Source organism: Myotis brandtii, unplaced genomic scaffold (assembly GCF_000412655.1).
Source record: "Myotis brandtii unplaced genomic scaffold, ASM41265v1 scaffold337, whole genome shotgun sequence".
NCBI lineage: Eukaryota > Metazoa > Chordata > Mammalia > Chiroptera > Vespertilionidae > Myotis > Myotis brandtii.
This window is the reverse complement of record NW_005362996.1, coordinates 495524-508164: the sequence shown is the minus strand read 5'-3', so window position 1 is coordinate 508164 and position 12641 is coordinate 495524. Positions and strand designations below refer to the sequence as shown.

The following is a 12641-nucleotide window of genomic DNA, read 5'->3' as shown; positions in this document are numbered from 1 at the left end:
TATATAAAGTTTTACTAACATTCAAACTTTCATAAGCTAGTACCTTAGTAAGTAGTACAGAATTTACCTTTAAGAAGCTATACATATCTTCTTCATCATTAATTACTGAGGGAATATAGAAGCTTCCACCAATAGGAGGAGTAGAACGAGTATAACGACAGTTTGCTTGTTCTTCCTCCTCCTGGTCCAAATTTTCAGGGAAATAAGTGAGATCCTTTACAGGTAGCAGATTATATACCTGTAACAGTAGAGAAATTAAAGACAGAACTTACTTGCTCTTGTTTTGAAATATACAGTAAACTGAGAAAAGTATGATAATTATCCCTTTCTTGAGTACCTTCATGCTATTGGTACCTTAGAGAGGCCAATGTGAAGCGTAGCGGAGGTACGGTTAATTACCCTATTTGCCTATTATTAGATAGGATAGACATCAAGGGGTATTTTGGAGAAAGGGATAGCCAGAATACCTTGAGAAAGAGATGAAAAAGGGTTGGATAATAGGCTGTATGTGTACCTGGGGATTGGACAGATGTTTTAAGGGGAAATTGAAGTTCCTAGAAAAGGGCTGCTTTATTTGATGTTTTATTTTGGTGTTTTCTGGCCCTGGATTATGAGATATTTCTGCAACATTTACACTGTTGTTTTTTTCACCAGTGAGACCTTTCTCTTCCTTTCTAGTCTTTTATATATAGCATATCTATGAATGCCTTTTTTGATTCTATAATTAGAATCATTCTCCTTTTCCATTATAAATTTTGTTTTTCCTCTCTTATATACAGTAGAATCTTGAATTTCATATGATTCTGCACCCTAAAGCATCTGACTCAAAAAACAACTCCAGTCAATTCAGGCCATGTCATTTACCAGCTAAATGATCTCAGCAAGAAGCATCTTATCAGAATCCTTGTTTCTCTATGTGTAAATAAAATAAGGCTACATTATGTATCTCATTTTACCTTTTTTAGTTTTTACAAAGTAATATTGCTGGATATGACAGGAAATTAAAAGCACCTTTTTTTTTTTTTTTTTTTTTTACCTCCATATGGTCCGGACATTCCTGGTGGTGCAGCAGCTAGTAGAGGTATGTGACTCATTGTACATGACCTCTGTTTTCGGATTTTAGAGTTGGTGAGCACCTTTAATCCCATACCCTATAAAAACGATTAGACTGCATGAAATACTTTTTCCTTAGAATTAACTTATTAATTCCAATGCCCTTAACATTATATTAATTCCATGGACACATACACACTCAAGAAATATAGAATGGTAAAATTATAGTACTTTATGATTTTTTAGAATTGTGTAATTGGGCATCTTTTTCAAATAACTAAATACAACTAAAATATCTCAATGAAATGTCAGCTTAAACAATTAAAATTTTGTGTATTTTGAACGGTGTATTTTTTTTAAAGAATTTTACTTTATTTTCCCCATCACCATTTATCTTCTGTACCCTCTCCACCTCCTTAACAGTGTTTTTTGTTCTAAAAATGTACAATCTACTTGGGCAAATAGTTCCATGAAATAATAGAATCTTAAATTACCAAGGACTAATAAAAAATTCACTGTAAAGTTTAGAAATAAAACTAGACCAAATATGGGAAGGAGATCTAACTTGCTTCTGTGTTGGATGACTAATCAATGCTCTGAAAAATTTAGGTAAGAACTATTGCCATCTATAAACTTCTATTTCTACCACACAGGTACATTGATGTACCACATAGGTACATCAATGACTACATATCATCTATAGTCAATAGAACACTGTCTACACAATTGTAAACACAGGTCACTTTTAGGAACAAGAAGGATGACAGAGGAAAGAACCCAGAACCTATAGAATGGAACTAAGAGGCCTGGATATTTATTCCTGGTCTAGAGTAAGACTGAGTCATATCAAATAACTTGCAACATTTGCTTGGCTGGATCTCAGAATTGCTATGGACCAGTAACTCCTGTGTGCCTCCTGCTCCCCCTGCCCTTTTAAAAAAACAGGTGTGCCCTTTCGCAGATGATTGATGACAGAGTCCTTTGAAAGAAGATGTGGTACATATATACCATGGAATTCTACTAAGCCATAAAAAACATGAAATGTTGCTATTTGTGACAACATGGATAGATCTTGAGAGTATTATACTAAATGAAATAAATCAGGTGAAAAAGGACAAGAACTGTATGATTTCACTCATATCCTATATAATAAAAACCTACTATGCAAATTGACCGAACAGTGGAAGGATCAGTGGAATGACCGGTCACTATGATGCGCACTGACCACCAGGGGGCAGAAACCCTCAGGAGTGTCAATATGCCACTTTTCACCATTATATGCTGGGTGTGTGTGTGTGGGAGGGGGTAAATAACTTTGTACATTTTAGTTAAAGGTCGTTATAGCTAGAGAAACTGTACTTGAGGAACTATACCTAGGGAGTATCATATGCATCTAGAACCAAGTTAAATGATGTGGTTCAGTTTTTAAGTTGTTACTATTTGGGAATGAGAATTTTAGGGAGAAAAGTGAGTGTATTTTGCATGCGGGAAGATCATGAATCACAGGGAGTCTGAGGGTAAACTGTGAAGAGAGCCTCCCAAATTGCCCCCAATAATCTCTGCCTTCTGATATTCATGCTTTTGTGTGGTTCCTCCCATAATGGGTAGGGCTGACATCTATAACTAAGAAGATTTTGTGGAAATGATGGTGTATGAGTTCCAGGGCTAGGTCATAAAAGATATTGCAGCTTTAGCTTCTCTCTCCTGCCCCCAGCCTGCAGGCCCTAGGCCAGCCAAGGTGGGTGCCAGTGGGGGCATCCAGATTGCCCCACCAGTCACCCCATAGATTGGCTCTGATTGCTGGCCAGGCCTAGGGACCTACCTGTGCACGAATTTTGTACACCAGGCTCTAGTCTTAGATATAAGAAAAATAGCAGCAATGAGCAAACAAAACAAACAAAAAAATCTAAAACTCATAGATACAGACAACAGAATTATGGTTATCAGAGGGGAAGGAGGGTGGGAGGAGAATGAATTGGGTAAAGGGATCAATCACAAGTTGACAAAAGGAGACTAGACTTTGGGTACTGAGCACAAAATAGAGTAGACAGATGCCATAGTATAAAGTTGTACATCTGAAATTTATATAATGTTATTAGCTAATGTTACCCCAATAAATTTAATTTAAAAAGTAGGAAAAGTAAAAAAGAAACCCTCAGGAGTGTCAATATGCCACTTTTCACCATTATATGCTGTGTGTGTGTGTGTGGGAGGGGGTAAATAACTTTGTACATTTTAGTTAAAGGTCGTTATAGCTAGAGAAACTGTACTTGAGGAACTATACCTAGGGAGTATCATATGCATCTAGAACCAAGTTAAATGATGTGGTTCAGTTTTTAAGTTGTTACTATTTGGGAATGAGAATTTTAGGGAGAAAAGTGAGTGTATTTTGCATGCGGGAAGATCATGAATCACAGGGAGTCTGAGGGTAAACTGTGAAGAGAGCCTCCCAAATTGCCCCCAATAATCTCTGCCTTCTGATATTCATGCTTTTGTGTGGTTCCTCCCATAATGGGTAGGGCTGACATCTATAACTAAGAAGATTTTGTGGAAATGATGGTGTATGAGTTCCAGGGCTAGGTCATAAAAGATATTGCAGCTTTAGCTTCTCTCTCTTGAGTCACTTGTTTGAAGGAAATCACCTGTCAAGTTATGAGGACATTCAGGCAGTCCTGTGGAGAAGTCTGTGTGGTGAGGAACTAATGCTTCCTGACAACTGGAGGAGAAACACATCTTGGTAGTCGATTTTCCAACCTCAACCAAGTCTTCAGATAACTAAAGCCCTTCCAACATGCTGACTGCAATCTCATGAGCTCACAAGCTAGTGCCACTGAGTTAAGTCACTCTGGATTCCTAATCCACAGAAAGTGATAATAAATGTTTATTGTTTTAAGCCACTAAGTTTTGGGGATAATTGTTATGCATTAGGAGATAACCAACATAATAATCTTTGTTCTTGAGTAGAAGAGCCAAGTAAGTACACAAATGAGCATATACTCTCTATATGAGCATGCACTCTCTACGTTATATGAGCTCAACCAATGTTTTCCAGGCCATTTTCAAAACAAGTGAGCTTAAAGATTTTTATAACTTCAAGAACCCAAACCTTCCATTTTGCTCATAATTCTTTCCTACTTCCATAACACTCAAAGCTTTGTTATGTAACTGTGACAATTGTTAAATTTATATGACTAACTTTAGCAGGTTTGGCTTAGTGGACTGTGGACTGAAGGTTCCCAGGTTTGATTCTGGTCAAGGGCACATGCCCAGGTTGTGGGCTTGATCCCCAGTAGGGGATGTACAAGAGGCAGCCAATTCATGATTCTCTCTCATCATTGATGTTTCTCTCTCTCTCTCTCCCTCTCCCTTCCTCTCTGAAATCAATAAAAATATTTTTAAAAAATTATATGATTAAACAGAATAGGGTAGACATAAAATATTGAGGAGCAGACGAAATTCCTTCAATACAAACTGGAAAAAAAGAGCTTAGAATAGACTACCGTAAATAGGGAATGTAAAAAAACAAGACATGTCTCCAAAAAAAGTACCCAGAGAAAATTCTGTTGTTCAGGTTAACTCCTTAACACCCTCTCCTAACTCAAATAGAGAAATATAGTCATTGTCTTCTGTGTAATAATTATTATGCTATGAGGAGATTTTAAAAATTATTTATGTATGTATGTATGTATGTACGTATGTATGTATTTATTTATTTTGAGGAGATATTTTGACCTATTAATAAAATACTAAGGTTGAGAAGAATTTTGATTATACTTTCCATTCTGAAGAATGTTAATTTTGTTGATTAAAAACAGGATCATGATCCTTGACATAACCATCTCACAGTTTTAAAATTTTATACGCACAATTGAAGTTTGAGAAGTAGAAACTAGAATAAAACCCAAAAGAAGCTGCAATATTACTGATTTATCTTCCAACATTGATACTTACCAATACTTCCCCAAACAGGCAAGTTAATTGATCCTTTTAAATATTGATGCCTGAGGCAATGAAAGCTATAAAATTTGCCAGCGATAACTTTTTGACAATGATAAATCCAATCTACACTAATAAAAGACAAACATGCAAATTGACCATACCTTTGCTATGCCTTAAGCCATGCCCACCAGCCAATCAGAGTGACTATATGTAAATTAACCCAACCAAGATGGCGGCCGGCAGCCACGGAGCTGGAGTGAGCAGGAGGCTTGCTTGCTCCAGTGATGGAGGAAGCCAAGCTTCCCACCTGCCGCGGCCTGGCTCTGAGCTCCACTGAAAGCAACAAAGTTTCAATTATAGAAGCTAAATAAACCCCAGATACCTGCTTTCAGCCAGCCGTGGCCACGGAGCTGGAGTGAGCAGGAGTGGGTTGCCCCTGGTGAGGGAGGAAGCCCAGCTTCCCTCCTGCCCACAGAGGCCGGCTCTGAGCTCCACTCAAAGCAATAAAGTTTCAATTATAGAAGGTAAATAGATCCCAGAATAAAAAAAGAAAAAAGGAGAGGCTAGGAGCTTTCTTAATTGGGGGGATGTGGGGGGGAGCTTTCTTAGCCTGAAAATGGCCCTCAGCCCCCCACCCAGGCTGGCCAGGCACCCCAGTGGGGACCTCCACCCTGAAGGGGGTGTGACCAGCTGCAAACAGCCATCAGCCCTTCACCCAGGCTGACCAAGCAACCCAGTGGGAACCCCCACCCTGAAGGGGGTGTGACCAGCTGCAAAAAGCCATTAGCCCCTCACCCAGGCTGGCCAGGCAACCCAGCGGGACCCCCACACTGATCTGGGATACCATTCAGGGCAAACCAGCTGGACTCCACCCATGCACCAGGCCTCTATCCTATATAATAAAAGGGTAATATGCAAACTGACCCTAACAGCAGAATGACGGAATGACTGGTCCCTATGACACACACTGATCACCAGGGGGCAGACACTCAATGCAGGAGCTGCCCTCTGGTGGTCAGTGCGCTCCCACAGGGGGAGCTCTGCTCAGCCACGAGCCAGGCTGATGGCTGCCAGTACAGCGGTGGTGGTGGGAGCCTCTCCCGCCTCCTCAGCAGCACTAAGGATGTCCGACTGCAGTGTAGGCCTACTTCCCGCTGGCAAGTGGACATCCCGGGAGGGCTGCCGGGCTGCCAGAGGGATGTCTGACTGCCAGCTTGGGCCTGATCCCCCAGGGAGCCGGCCTAAGCCAGCAGGTGGACATCCTCGGAGGGGTCCCAGATTGATAGAGGGCACAGGCCGGGCTGAGGGACCTCCCACCCCCGAGTGCACAAATTTTTGTGCACTGGGCCTCTAGTAACATATAATTTAATTGACTTATACTGAAAAATTCAAAATATGAGTAATGTAGTTCTACATATAGGTTAGAAAAGTAGCCTCTGAATTTTCCCTTTTTGCTGATAGATTTCTCTTAAAAAACCCTGTTTGAAAATATTTTCTCCTAATACCAATTATTAACCAGTATTTCACCTTTTATTTTTCTGAGCCATGTAAACTTTTTATTATAGTCTCTCTCAAGTCACTGCTCTATAAGGACAAGGATTGTGATATGTTTACTGGTATTTCCCTAGCTCCTACAACAGACCCAGTACACCGTGTGCTGTTGCTGCTGACGATAACAGCAATAAATCAGCATGACACTCCAAATATTACCACCATGAATTATACAATTCTAGAAACAAGGAGAGACTTAAAATTTTAGTCTGTGAATCATCATTCCTGACAATGGTGTGATAGGTCGTGTTCTTTTTTAATTGAAAATAATTTGTGAATCATTTATTACTGCTTTTACAGACCCCAAGTACTCTAGAGACATACACTGTTAGATCCATTGAAAGTTTCGTGACATGCTTGTATTAATTTTATAAAATTAATTACTCCAGTGACCAAAAATGATTTAATTTGTTTTATTTTTGGCCAACAATGATTTTACTTAAGCAATTTATTAATTTATTTTCTTTTTTTTGGCATGACCTATATAAGTATTAAATCTTAACAAAAGTTAGCTTTCATTAAGATTATTGTAAATCATGAGTTAACAGGTTTAAGTTTGATTCTTTATAGGAATGGAAGTTATGTCTAGGAGGAAATTGCAGTTTGTGGGCAGTTTCAGAATGACGTCTTCAGCCATGTCACTTCTGGGTAAGCTGGCACAAGTCTCAACTGTTACAAACCTCAGTGCTTTTTAAAAAACATTCTTTTTTAAAAGTACATATTTTTATTGATTTCAGAGAGGAAGGGGGAGGGAGAGAGAAATAGAAATGTCAATGAGAGAGAATCATTGATTGGCAGCTTCCTGAAGGCCTCCTACTGGGGCCTGAGCCTCCAACCTGGGCATGTGCCCTTCACAGGAATCAAACCCGGGGTCCTTCAGTCTGCAGGCCCATGCTCTATCCACTGAGCCATACCGGCAAGGGCTACAAACCTTAGTTTTTACATCATAAAATAGGGCTGTTGCTCACTCTGTGGGATGCTGGAAAGAGTAAATGAGAAAATGTGTGGGAGAGCTTGAGATACTATATAATATTAGACTAATGGTAAATATTTTTATTATATTCTTGCATTTTACTCTCAACAGGGCCTTCTCTTTGCTCTGAGCACCTCATGCAGCCCTTTCTAATCCCTGACGCTGAGGGAACTCACCGAGGACGGGGAGAGCTCTGCCTCAGGCCTCAGGAGGTGCACGCTTTGGTCCACTGCGCGGAGGGCACAGAGCGACTGAGGAGAAGCTGTGACTCGCAGGTGGGCCTGCGAGGCTGGAAGACTTACTGCTGGGTTGAAGCTCAAATCCACCTGCGAGACATGAAGGAACAGTCATCCCGCACTTCTGCTTGTGTCATCCTGCAGTGACCACATTTCTGCGTCATCCTGACATTCAGCTGTAATGACTACGCTGGGAAGCATCAGACAGGAAGGAACCTCTTTTATCATCTTGCCTTTGCTGTTGAAATGCTGTGTTGCCCTAAGGAGGCAACGCAGGGTCATAAGGAATAGATGCCTTGCTTGAATTTTACTAGTAGAGGCGCATCATTACCTCTGATTCATAATACAGTTTTCTATTTGCTCTTCACGTTTTTGAAACGTTTGAGTCACAGCATCTTACATACCTCACACAATTGAATCAGTGGAATTGGGCACCATGGGTACAAAGTTAAATTATGTTTTATGTGGAAGCAATTTTGTGGACTTGGAAAATTATTGTGCTAGCTGCCTGGAAACTTTTGGACAACTCATTTTACTTTTCTGGATTCATTTTTTCCCCTCTCTGAGGTTAAATAGGCAGTACCTACGATACCATTTATTTCTGTTCTTGTGATTTTTTTGCTAAAGACACTCACCTTGTTGACTAGACAGTTTTCAATCTCAAAACTCTGTGAATCTCCAATAACTTCTCCATTTGGGAAAATGGTAAAGATGAACAATCGTGCAATGGGAGCAATGTCTGACTTCACAGGGAAGGCTAAGGAAAAGCTGCCTTTCACTGGGGCATGGAGAGAATGAGACAAAATGGTCATAGGTCAGGACGCTGTTACTAGGTCTTATCCAACTTAGAACTGTGCCTATGCGTTCAATGGCTTAACCTCTTTCATGCCATTCTAGTGAAGGGGTAAAAATTAATAGGCTAATGTCTCCCTTCACCACTTCCATTGTAGAATAAGTTCAAGTTCCTTATATTCACGCTTACCTTTACCTGATTTTATACCTTATTTATGCCTAAACAAACTTAAATCTGCTCAAAAGTATTCTGCTGATATATACACATTTAATTAAAGCCTGATGGACTCATTTAAAAATTAAGAATAAGAAATTTATTTCGTGATGAATAGCAACCATTTCTTTTAGATTTCAGACAAGAGATGATTTTCCATTTAAAGATAGAGCTGTAATTTATAAGATATAATCATAGAGTTTAAAATTTTTTCAAATATATGCCTTTTTTTTTGTTGTTGTTGTGACGAGAAGACAACAAAATTTAATCATTTTTAAAGAATGCTTTAGTGGTGCTAAGTACATTCACATTGCTATGAAACAGATCTCCAGATCTTTTTCATCTTGCAAATTGAAACTCTATTCCTATTTAACAACTGCTCTATTTCCCCTTTCCCCAACTTCTTGGGGACCAGAAAGGCAGTACTATGGCATTCATGTTTTTGTATCATTGGAGAGATCAAGTTTCAGCTTATAATTCTAAAAAGAGTAAGTTCCCCTCTAAAAAGAGGGAAATTTCAACCCTTGTATTTGCTATCTTGAGCTAACCATACAAGGTAAGAATAGATTGAAATATTATAAACATGGAACGAGAAGTTATGGTACATAACTTTCTCTTTTTTTTGGCAGAGAAAGTTTTGGAGGGAAAAATAACCTCTTAGTAATGTTTTGGCAGAGGAAACTTTGGAAGAAGAATAACCTTTTTGTAATGTTTTGGCAGAGAAAGAAAGCTTTGGAAGTAAAGTAACCTTTTAGTAATGAAAATTGTGAAGGCTTCATTATTAAAAACCTAAATTCTGAATTTCAAACAGATTTTGAAATAGTTCTGAAATTAATAATTTGTATCCTGATATTAAAACACTATGCAAAATAGCATATAAAAAAGAATTATATAAGTAAGCTAAACTTAAGTAATTCAAAAGGTTGAATTAGACAAACTGTGAAACAAGTTTTTGGTGTTTTTTTCTTAATCTAACACAGTAAAGAGTTCTCAGTAGCTCTTTAGTGGAGAACAAATTGGCAATTAATAATGTAATTATGATGTGTGATTAAAACAGTTTTATTCTAAATAATTGTGATTTAACTACTTATATAGAGAAATACTTTCAGTTATTGCTTCAGTCACTTTCAATACATTTTTTTGATGTGTTCATTAAGTAAATAATTAATGGAGTTTTCTTTATATTACAAGTCAGAGATTATTTCTTTTATGAATTATGCACAAATTAAAATATCAGAAAAAATTAGATAAATAGTGTTTTTAGACACACCTCTTTCTGTAAGTGCGTTACATGTTTCATTGTTAAAAGAAAGTAGAAAAACAGGCAACAAGATGGAGTGAAGGGGAACCTTGCAAGCAATAGGGTCCAGATCGCTGTATCGATCTCTACATAAATATTGTGGAAAATGATATTCAAAACTGCAGCGTTCTTTAATGTTTATTTCAAACAATTATTGAAAGTGCTGATTAATAGCTTATTTTAAATTAAACCTTCTTGAATATTGTTTTGATATTAAAAACAGCCTGGTAAGGAAAGGAACCATAAAAGTAAAGAAAAATCATAGACTTGGAACAAATCCTAAGCATTGTTAAGTTTAGCACTGGGGTTGTGTGGAGTTTGGTGAAATACTTGCCTTTGTTTAGATTAATTACAGGAATGTTCATGGGTTCTTGTTTCAGTGATTTAAAACTTGATATAGATTTAATTGGAATAGAAAATAATACTGGTTTCCTTTCTTCTAACTTATTCATGAAGTGCACTCAAGTTCATGGGTGAAGTACTCAATTTCATGCCCACAGCACAATATGCATCCTCATAAAGAGCCTAGCTCAGAGACTGCACAAAAGATAACGTCCCCCTCCATGATACTTAACTCTCTTCTTCTTTGCAATTCTAAGATTAAAGATGGTCAATGTACATTTGTTGTTAGGGTTAAAAATAGAAGAAAGCGCCCTAACTGGTTTGGCTCAGTGGATAGAGCATTGGCCTGCGGACTGAAGGGTCCCAGGTTCGATTCCAGTCAAGGGCATGTACCTTGGTTGCGGGCACATCCCCAGTAGGGGGTGTGCAGGAGGCAGCTGATTGATGTTTCTCTCTCATCGATGTTTCGAACTCTCTATCCCTCTCCCTTCCTCTCTGTAAAAAATCAATAAAATATATTTTTTTAAAAATAGAAGAAAGCTTAGATTTTTAAAAAGTTTTTATTTTAATGTCAGACAGAAAAGACTAACATGAAAAAAAAGCGTGCCTTACCAGAGTGCCTCACATATAGCACGCAAGCAAATTTATCTGTTGACTGTTGTTAGATCAAAAAATGCCAAAGAGTTACGAGGAGGATCTTAATTTTCTCTTTTGTCCCCTTTTTTTTTCCAAGTTATTTTTTAATCCTCACCTGAGGATATTTTCCATTGATTTTTAGAGAGAGGGTAAGACAGAGAGAAACATCGATGTGAGAGAAGCACATCGATTGGTTGCTTCTTGCACACATCCCAACCAGAGCCTGGGCCTGGAGGGAGCCTGCAAAACCAAGGCACGTGCCCTTGACCGTAATCAAACCTGGGACACTTTGGTCCGCAGGCTGAGGCTCTATCCACTAAGCCAAACCCATTAGGGCTTTTGTCCCCTTTCTTAGTGTAAAGGGATAATGGGAATGATTTCCCCATTTGTGAACTGTCACTGAGTAAGGGTGGATGTGTTGGCAAGGAAACGGGGAGACTGATTGGAAGATACTCACTGTCTCCTGGCTCTACAGGCAGAGCATGTGTTCCTGATCTGACGATGCCTCCCTTAGCCATGATCTGAAATGAAAAATCAGCAGAGAAAAGAACTTTTCTGACACTGTTTTCAACACTTATTCTCCACATAACATATTTTTTTTTTTTTAAAAAATCAGTTTCAGAGAGGAAGGGAGAGGGAGAGAGAGATGGAAACATCAATGATGAGAGAGAATCATTAATCAGCTGACTCCTACATGTCCCCCTCTGGGGATTGAGCTTGCAACCCTGGCATGTGCTGTGACCAGGAATTGAACCATGACCTCCTGGTTCATAGGTCGATGCTCAACCACTGAGCCACACTGGCTGGGCCACATAACTGACTTTTGATTGTTGAGTCTCTGCTAGAGAGAATCAACCTCCTGAAAATCAAGAATCAAGGGAACCTTGATGAGAAAGCAAGATAGTAGTGCACAAATACTTTTTACATTCCTGGCCCCATTCACCACTCTGTCTACTGATAAACTCCAAATATATCTGTGGCTTTACTCTTACCAGGTAATAGAAAATGAACTCCTTCAGTTCCCCAGGGGCCGGCACCTTGAGTATATAGTGTGCCCTGATAGTCTGTGTTTGGTCACAGGGCAGGGTACCAACCACAGGCTCCAGGTCAATGAAACTTCCACTTAAGGAGAAAACATGTCTTGCAGTGTGCTGAGCAGCCCGGTGTTCTTCTTGTAGAAACGCAATCCTATAACACATGTCACCTTTCTCATGGTAGGCCTGATAAAACAGAAGAACAAAGAATCAATATTGTCTTGAAGGTCTTCACTTTAGCTTCCCACCAAAATGAAGTTACAATTTTGTGTCTTCTACTCTAAAGTATATTTTGCATTTCTCTTGTTCTTGCTGACTGCCAACTAAACATATTGTCAATCTCTTAATTTGCACAGATTAAAAGAAAATAATCTACATATTTATCTCCTTTGTCCTGATTCTGCCAACTCATTACTCATTTGACTCTTGTGCAGCTCAGAGCCAGGGGAACAATAATGGTCCAGTTAAAAAGCTAAAAATCTTTAATAGGAGTCTCTTTTAAGTTGGTTTAATTAAAATCACATTATATATATTAACAAAATCTCTTATTACCCAGGGGTGTCAAAATAAA

General features: G+C 38.7%; 1 protein-coding gene across 1 annotated transcript in view; it reads right to left on the bottom strand.

Annotated features, from left to right (window-relative positions):
- PZP (pregnancy-zone protein) overlaps positions 1-12641 on the bottom strand; it is a 48520-nt gene that overhangs the window by 21604 nt on the left and 14275 nt on the right. Inside the window, exons 12-16 of the mRNA XM_005871356.2 lie at positions 12029-12256; positions 11494-11557; positions 8388-8530; positions 7693-7842; positions 28-238 (exon numbers count right to left, since the gene is read on the bottom strand). Of these exons, the coding sequence (XP_005871418.1) occupies positions 28-238; positions 7693-7842; positions 8388-8530; positions 11494-11557; positions 12029-12256 (796 nt within the window). The remainder of the gene's footprint in view (positions 1-27; positions 239-7692; positions 7843-8387; positions 8531-11493; positions 11558-12028; positions 12257-12641) is intronic.